The 8,678-nt window shown below is 43.0% G+C and overlaps 1 protein-coding gene across 1 annotated transcript in view; it reads left to right on the top strand.

Annotated features, from left to right (window-relative positions):
• Positions 1 to 287: 287 nt before the first annotated feature.
• LOC148478902 (adhesion G protein-coupled receptor E1-like) overlaps positions 288 to 8,678 on the top strand; it is a 57,887-nt gene continuing 49,496 nt past the window's right edge. The window contains exons 1-2 of the mRNA XM_088455200.1: positions 288 to 332; positions 6,228 to 6,396. Of these exons, the coding sequence (XP_088311326.1) occupies positions 288 to 332; positions 6,228 to 6,396 (214 nt within the window). The remainder of the gene's footprint in view (positions 333 to 6,227; positions 6,397 to 8,678) is intronic.

Raw genomic sequence — 8,678 nt, 5'->3', positions numbered from 1 at the left:
CCCCATCCCATCATAATACCTGTGTCATGTACCTGTAACAAGGGACTCTTCCTTCATGCAGGCCATGGTCTCTGCCTGCATTTTACTCATACCCGGCACAGCAACCTGAGCCAATAGGGGCAGATCCGACTCCCAGAGCAATTGATTGTCATAGGCGCATTGAAGCAGCAGAGAGAGCCGGCCTGGGGCGCACTGACAGTGACGTCATCGGCTCTGCGGTGAATTCCTGAACAGTGCTGCCAGAGGAATCCCATCTAGCTGCATCAGGCTGGCTCTCTCCTTTAGTCATGGGTAGAGCGATTGATTCTACTGAGTTGAGCCACATGGCTCAGGTCAGTGGAGTGTCTCGAGATAGTGTCTCGGGACATGATTCTTTAAGACTGTGCAGACTACTGAGCATTGCCAAGCAGGGATGCCGGCGACTCCGAATGAGTCTCTGATAGCTCTGCCCCGTGCAGCCCAGCACTTCTGCTGATCCATCTGTACTGACTCTCCCGAGTCAGTGCACTCTCACCGGGGTCCAGCGATAGTGGCGCGACTCTGAGTGAGTTGCAAACAGCTCTGCCCCACCGCAGCCCTGCACTGCTGACTCCTGAGTCAGTGAAGGCACCCACGGCATGGGCACACTGGCAGGATCACATCAATGATGACTCTCCCGAGTTCCGACTCCCGGAGCTGCCGCAGACTACAGTAATGACACACTACACTGACACACTGTAACCTCTGCCTCCTGGCTCCCTCTGACTGTGTGAATGAGAGAGACTAGAGAGGTGGGTGTCTTGGCACACTAAACTTTGAGTGACTCGAATCATTCGAACATCTAAATGATTTGAGCCATTGTGTCGAGACACTCACTCACTAGCCATCTCTACTCTCCTTGGCTCTCTGGGCCTTATTCAGACCCGGTCGCTAGGCTGCGTTCGCATGCAACCATCAACAGCCAGAGTATGCAAATCCCGCGATCGCTAGCAAGACATTAGCACGCTCACTATGGCCCTCATTCAGAGGCGGTCGCAAGAAGCGAGCGCTCGCTCTGAATGAGGGTGGCCGCTTGACTATTCAAGTGCGGCCTCCTGGTCGCTAGCTAAGCTGTGGGTTACCACCCACAGCTTTAGCGACCGACCAGGTTTATGGTCGAGATGGTCAAGATCATCGCGACCATTGGGGCTTGCGTTGAGACCCTAAGGTTGGGTCTCGGCAACCCGCAAGCCCCAGGGAGCTTCCTGCTCTGATCGAGCAGGAAGCTCCCTACTGACATCACTGCTGATGTCAGTACAGCTGCCCACAAAACGCCTCCGTTTGTGAAACCACCCCCCCGACACGCCTACAAAACGGATCGAGCTGTTGATCAACATCGACAGCCGCCCCTTTTGTAGTGAGCTCCGGAGCGAGAGAATTTCTCTCTTGCTCCGATGCATGTGAACACGCAGTGTGGCCGCTGCGAGTGTGCAGGGCCTAAACATCGACCCGGTTGCAAGTGCCCAGCGCTTGCGACAGGGTCTGAATGAGGTCCTATGTTTTGCCGTGCGATCACGGTATGTATTTAGGCGCCCACCAGCCTGACAAAAGACGGCCACTTTTACTTAGTAACATACGTCATCTCCAGGAAGTGTATTAAACAATCGGTGACATTGAGTAACATTGGACCCATAAGCAACACTTGTGGCTGACCATACCTTACCGCAATCACTGCAAGTGCTGCTGTGTTTAATTCAGCCTTGTGACGTGTATGCTGATGCTGCATCTTAATTATGCACGCCCCGGAAATGTCATTCAGATGCACAGACACGCCTGCATTCGCACCACCACACCCCCATTACCATCGACCAGTATTCCCAGATGCACCTCTCCTGAAAGATAAGCATCTTACCATCTTTTAGTTTAATTATTTTATTTTTTTTAAAGATAAAAAATATAAGTGCCGTTTTTATTTGACTACCAGTGAAAAAGTGTCTGATTTTATTTTTGTGCTATTTTATTATTCTACCTATTACTAGCCTACGTTTACAGTGATATTTTTTGGAATATAATTTTTGCCTGATGTGTTTTTCTTAAATAAACCTAAGGGTATATTTTTAACACACTGCTCAGTCATAATTTTACGGGCTTGGGACACCAGAGGTTGCTGTCACCTTCTTTTTTCTCTTGCAATATATATATATATATATATATATATATCTCACTCTAGGGAGCTCATTCAGTCCCGCTCACAAGATGCGATCGCTCGCTGGCAAAAAAACGCACTGCATCGCGTAATGACTCCCACTATGTTTTAGCGAGCTACGGCAAAGGGAGCTCGCAAATGTCTGAAGACGCCCCCTTGCCGCTCGCAACACACATCATCTCCGGGAAATGAAGGATTAATCGGGACCATCGTGAGCCATCACAGCCCTGGGGTTGCCTTAGCCTGCCGCAAGCACAGCGATCAGCGCTGGCTGAAATACATGCAGGTGACGTGTACAATGACGCTACTTTGCTAATTATGCACGCCTTTTAAACAGCGTTTTGGCGGCCAGACACGCCTGCATTTGCACATCCACTTCCCCGTTCACAAGCACCTTCCCCTGTTACCACCCACAAACTGCACTATATGTCACTCAAAGCAGTGACCTGATAGTTGCTTACGAGCTACCAAAATCAGATTGCAATGAATGGCTTGCACATGCGCACTGCGACTTATACGCATGCGCAGATGGGCGGAAGTCGCTCAGAGCGAGCGATCACGCCTTAGCGAGCGGGTCTGAATCAGGTCCAGGGTCCGGCTCCGGGCCTAGAGAAAAGGACCTTCTGCATGCACCCAAAAAGGGAATGTGGCTAAGGTAATGGCAGCATGTCTTCATAACGTGTCCTCTTTTTGTCAGCCTTGGGGGTGTGCCTGGCACTTATGGACATGCCGGGCAGCCTCCAAGCACTGCGGTCACTGTGAATGGATGCCGGGTGCATGTGCCCGGCATAATTTTCTGTCTTGGCTGCTCCCATCACCGCCTTAACAAAAAAAGGAGCAGACATTTGTAATTGGTTCCCACAAGAAATTCAAGCCCTTGAAGCCTAAAAACAGGCCTTCATCTCAGCACCAGTTCTTCGCCATCCAAATCCAGAGTTACACTTTATCAATGAGGTCGATGCCTCTGAAGTAGGATTGGGAGCAATTCTTTCTGTAGTAGTGCCCACATATATTGCCCCTGTAGTAGTGCCCCCATATAATGCCCCTGTAGTGCTGCTTGTACAAAAAAACCCCACTTACCTTAATCCCCGCTCCTGCATCCGCCGCCGTCCTGTCCTTCCGGCTGCTCCTTGGAACTATGGGAGAGACGTCATGAGGTTGCGGCCCTTTGCTCAGGTTTTACGGGTTACACCTGTTAAGACTTCATCTGGACATATTATTTGGATAACACCAGGGCAGTTTTCCCTCATTCAAATCCCTATATATTTTTCCCCCTATAATTTATTCCCCTTCCATTTTCACATATCACCACTGTAACTGTCCAGTCCACACATTCCCACACATTCACCCCTTCCCTTTGTTATACTCAGTTTATACGTTTTGTCCTGTTACATGTTGATGTCCTATAAACATTACACTGCCAGCTGGCCGAATTTTTGTGAATAAGCAACACACAATTCTTTAAATTTCAATTAATTTACTTATCTTGTATTTTATGCATTACCATCAGGTTATATTTACCATTATTTAATAATCATGATGCAACTAATATTTTAAGGAATAAATTAATTTAATGAGATATTCAGACTTCATCAATTTATTTAGAAGATTTATTGCATACAGGTTGAGCGCTAAGGTATTACCAAGAGTATTAATTTTAAACCCTTATGTGATTTCAGGGTGGTTACCTCCTATACCTGCAGCTGCCCCCACCACAAGATATATTGTTCTTAGAGCGCTTGAGCATGCACCTATAAATTGATTTGGAGATATATAAACTTTGAATAATCTACCCGATTAACTACACATTTTCCTTTCTACTCTTTATGTATTAGTTGTGCTTGATATCTGTCTTATATAAGTCAAAAACAGACCTTTCCCACTTCTGATGACGTTTTAACACTCAGGTTATTTTTAAGGGGATAAACAGTATTTGCACATGACCCTGAACATAGTATTGCTTCTCCTAAATATGTAAGTTCTACCCATGAATTTCATAGAAATATCTTGTTTCATAATTAAAAAAAAAAAACATTTTCATTAGATGTATAATAGAGTCAACTGGTCTTTGCTCAGATTTAGTAGGGAAAGTTCTCACCATCCCAGTACCTATTATCACATCAAAATTGTATTTCCTCACATAAAAATTGGACACAGTCTCCAATATGAAGAAACAAGTATCACATCTACTTTTCCCTCCAAATTGACTCCGCTGTGGGGAATGCAAGTGTCCTGCTCTCTAACCTCCTTTATGCTTCAAAATCGTCTGTCACATCTGTTTATCAGCAGAACTCTTTTTATAATTTTAGTTTACATATGAAGCCTCTCTGCTCCCAAAATGGAGAGCTTAGGGCCTGATTCAGAGCCGGTCGCTATTTGCGGTCGTTCGTTCAACAAAAAGGGGTGGCTATTCAAATGAACCGTTCGCTCTTTGCGGTCTGTTGACGCCTCTATGTCTGAACGAGCGAACAAAACTTGCGGTTGTAATTTTGAAAAAGACGCCCCCTGGCCGCTCGCACCATATGTCATGTCCGCTATTTATTAGATTAATCGAGTACATCGAACAGCGTATGAACTGCTTGCTATTCTTGGGGCTGGTGTTTGCTACCACAAATTTGTGAGCAGTTCTGGCTATAAAATAACCCAGTGACGTGGTCAATGACACTCCAGTAGTAATTATGCACACCCTTAAAACGCCCGTTTTGACCTTTAAGCATGCCTGCGTTCTGATTTCCACTCCCTGTTTTCAAGCACCTTCCCCTGTTACCACCCACATACGCCTCCTCCTGTCACTCATATTAGCAGGCATTCGCTATTTAGCGAACAAACGAATTTCGGCCGCACTGACTGGTTCGCGCATGCGTATAACGATCCGTACGCATGCGCAGTTGGGCAAACATTGCTCAGAGTGAACGAGCGGCCACTTACGAGCGGCTCTGAATCAGGCCCCTAGTCTGTAAGTACATTCTATCCATTTATTGTGTCCCTATTCTAGCATGTCATTTTACTTCCATATCAATTGGCTACTTTTCTGACTGTATGGGGTTTATTTACTTTTCTGACTATATTTACTTTTCTGACTTTATCAGCAGAACTCTTTTTATAATTGTAGTTTACATATGAAGCCTCACTGCTCCCAAAATGGAGAGCTTAGTCTGTAAGTACATTATATCCATTTATTGTGTCCCTATTCTAGCATATCATTTTACTTCCAGATCAATTGGCTACTTTTCTGACTTTATGGGGTTTATTTACTTTCCTGACTATAGAACTGGAGATGTTGCTCATAGCAACCAATCAGGTACAACTTATCATGTATCTAGCAGCTTCTAGAAGATAATAGCTAGAATCTGATTGGTTGCAATGTACAACAACTCTACAATTAAGGAACAGCACTTTAGTAAATACACCCCTAGGAATTCATGACAGTTCTTCCTGAAAGGTTGCAAAGGAGTTGATTAGGAAAAAAAATGTCTGCTAAGGATGGTTGAATAAATGAGTGGGTAGATATCATTGTGTGTATGTACATATAACAATCATACTAAAACCATCTAATCTATTTGACCATAGGATACTTTGTGCCCCTTGTTGAAGTCCTTAGCCAGTATACAAAAACAGTCTTGTGAGAGCAACAATACCACTATTTCTGTGAAGGTAAGAAAATAATACATAATTTCTAGATGTGTGGTGCAGTCTTCCTGTGATTTTCATATTGTCATTTATATACAATAAGAATGTAAATATTGATTGAATAAGTATTTATTTTATACTTCTGCTCATCAAGGAGTGATATATACTGTAGATATATTTCAATTCAACTAGTATGACTTTACTTGCTTATTCATTATAACATGTACATACAAATATCAGTGCAATACATCAAGTGAAAAAAAAGTAAGATCATACAGGTGTTCAAAAGCCAACACTATCCCCCAACTGTTATAGAGATTGGTTTGTTATCAAGAAGATACAGATACAGAAGTCTCTCATCACAGTAACAGACATCATTATACAGCTTTGACTGAGTGGGACTGGTGTTTTTTTGTCTCTTTTTCAATCATAGGATGTGGCAATTCAGGTAACCAAAGTTCTCAACCAAACACCCTTGACCAACCTGAGTGTCTCGGATCTTAGGACTGCTGTTACCTCAATACTAGAGACTGTGGAAACCTCACTGTTGGCAACTTTTACCAAAGATCTCAGGAACCAAAATATCAGAACCCCTGAACTTGGTGAGCACTAAGAAAACCTTAATTATAATCTTTGCACTTTAGTATCTTCAAAAACAGTGGCTAATATTATTTTACATGTATCTATCTGTAGGCTACATAAGTTACATCTTTATTGCTTACAAGCATTTGCCCACAGCTTTGCTCGCGTTGATGTCTGTTATTGCTCAGCAGAACTAATTTTACAAAGACAGTAGTGGCATCTACTATTGTGAATTTTGTGTATTGTGTGTTTTATATTGTAAATGTCTTTATAAACAATTTTTGCAGTTTTTCCTTCAGGAATTAACACAAAAAGATGCTTGGGGCTACTAACTCGTGAGCAAGCCACATAAAGGCTACTTAACCGACAGTAAAACTGAAAGGTTGCAAGTAACATGAGCAGTGACTCTGATATGTACACTATGTAGACAAGTGGTTGGATACTGACAGCAAATACTGTAGATCAACAACATTTTATTGATGTCAGTACTTTGAAGGTCCACCACGTGCAGTGATTACTGCCAACACCCTTCTTGACAAACTGTCCACAAGTTCCTGGACAACAACAGGTGGTACGTTTTGGCATTCTGCCTTAAGTACAGTAACCAACTGACACTGAAGAAGGTTGAGTCAGCCTACAATGCACCCATCACTCCTAAACATTCCAGGTGTTCTCAATGGGGTTAAGATCTGGACTCTGAGCTGGCCAGTCCATCTGAGCAGGGGTGTGTCTTAATATTGGCCAGGATGGCACTCTTGAGGGGCGCCGGCTGGTGGAGGGGGTGCCGGCACTGCCCGGGAGTGCCAATAGCATCCAGTTCTGTCTGTCAAAAGTCTGTGCTGCTAATGATCTCTCAGTCAGAAGCATCAGCTCTGGATGACAAGAGAGGGTAGGGTGATTGCTGCCTATACAGCCACCACGGTGTCTGCCAACAGGGAGGGGTGCAAGTCCCTTACTTTGCCAGGTGCGCTCAGACCCCTAGATACACCCCTTCATACAGGTCACCAAATTTTCAGTATACCAGTCCAGCATCAACCTGGAAACATGACAGGTAGCATTGTGGTCCTGATAAAAACATTTGTGAACTTCCACAATGAAGAAAACACAAAGTTATCGAGAACATCTCTATAATTCTACCTTCACAAATATGTGTCTGTTGCAGAAGCACACTATTTCGCTTGAGCTGGGGTGTCCAATCACTTTTGTCTGCATAGTGCAGCACAGGTGGTAAAATGGTTAGCGTTACTGCCTCACAGCACTGAGGTCATGGGTTTGATTCCCACCACGGCCCTAACTGTGCAGAGTTTGTATATTCTCCCTGTGCTTGCGTGGGTTTCCTCCGGGTGCTCCGGTTTCCTCCCACACTCCAAAAATATACTGGTAGGTTAATTGGCTCCCACCAAAAAATTAACCCTAGTGTGTGTACATGTGGTAGGGAATATAGATTGTAAGCTCCACTGGGGCAGGGACTGATGTGAATGTCCAGATCTTCTCTGTAAAGCGCTGCGGAATATGTGTGCGCTATATAAATAAATAATAAACAGTGTAGTATTTGTCATGGTGCGCCATCTACTGGATTGAAATGTATACTGCAACTACATTAGTCAAGTCAAGTTGCCTTATTGGTGCTTAACATATAGCTGGATTTTCCTGCTAAAGAGATCTCAAGATATATATCTATGTATTTCTACAGTATATGCATACATATATAACTGTATAACTGTTTGCATTCAAGATGTGCAATAAGTATATATATGTATATATATATATATATATATATATATATATATATATATAGTTCGGTGTTACAGTTAGCATTGAACTGTATGTATCCTGATGAGTTTGCATCATGGTGATTTAATTGGTATGCCGGTCTTGTGGATAGAGATAAATATATAAATGGGTGTTCTGTTCAATGACTGTCTAGTTTCTAGCAAGTGAGTTTGTATAGGCAAGCAGTATTATATCACCTAAATAGCACCTGTATTTAACTAGGTGCATAAAGTGCGAGTGAATAAATAACAATATAATGAAAAGAGTACACAATGCATTGGTGAATAAATATATAAATAATGATTTAATCTGTACAATATATATAAAAAATAGAAGTCTCACAGATGAAACGCAACGCGTTTGGTCTGTGAGACTAATTCAGATAAGAATAGTCTTTATATTGCTAATTGTATTATTGTTCTTATATTTTTATTTATTTGAGAATCTCTCTCTTTTACTGAGCCAAATTGTTTCTAATCTCCATGAAATGTGATTCTATGAACTCCTGTTTTTAATTAATTTGCCTCTA

This window comes from Taudactylus pleione, unplaced genomic scaffold, assembly GCF_031769625.1.
Source record: "Taudactylus pleione unplaced genomic scaffold, aTauple2 ptg000644l, whole genome shotgun sequence".
Lineage (NCBI taxonomy): Eukaryota > Metazoa > Chordata > Amphibia > Anura > Myobatrachidae > Taudactylus > Taudactylus pleione.
Note: the sequence above shows the minus strand (reverse complement) of the source record. Positions and strands in the feature narration are given on the sequence as shown.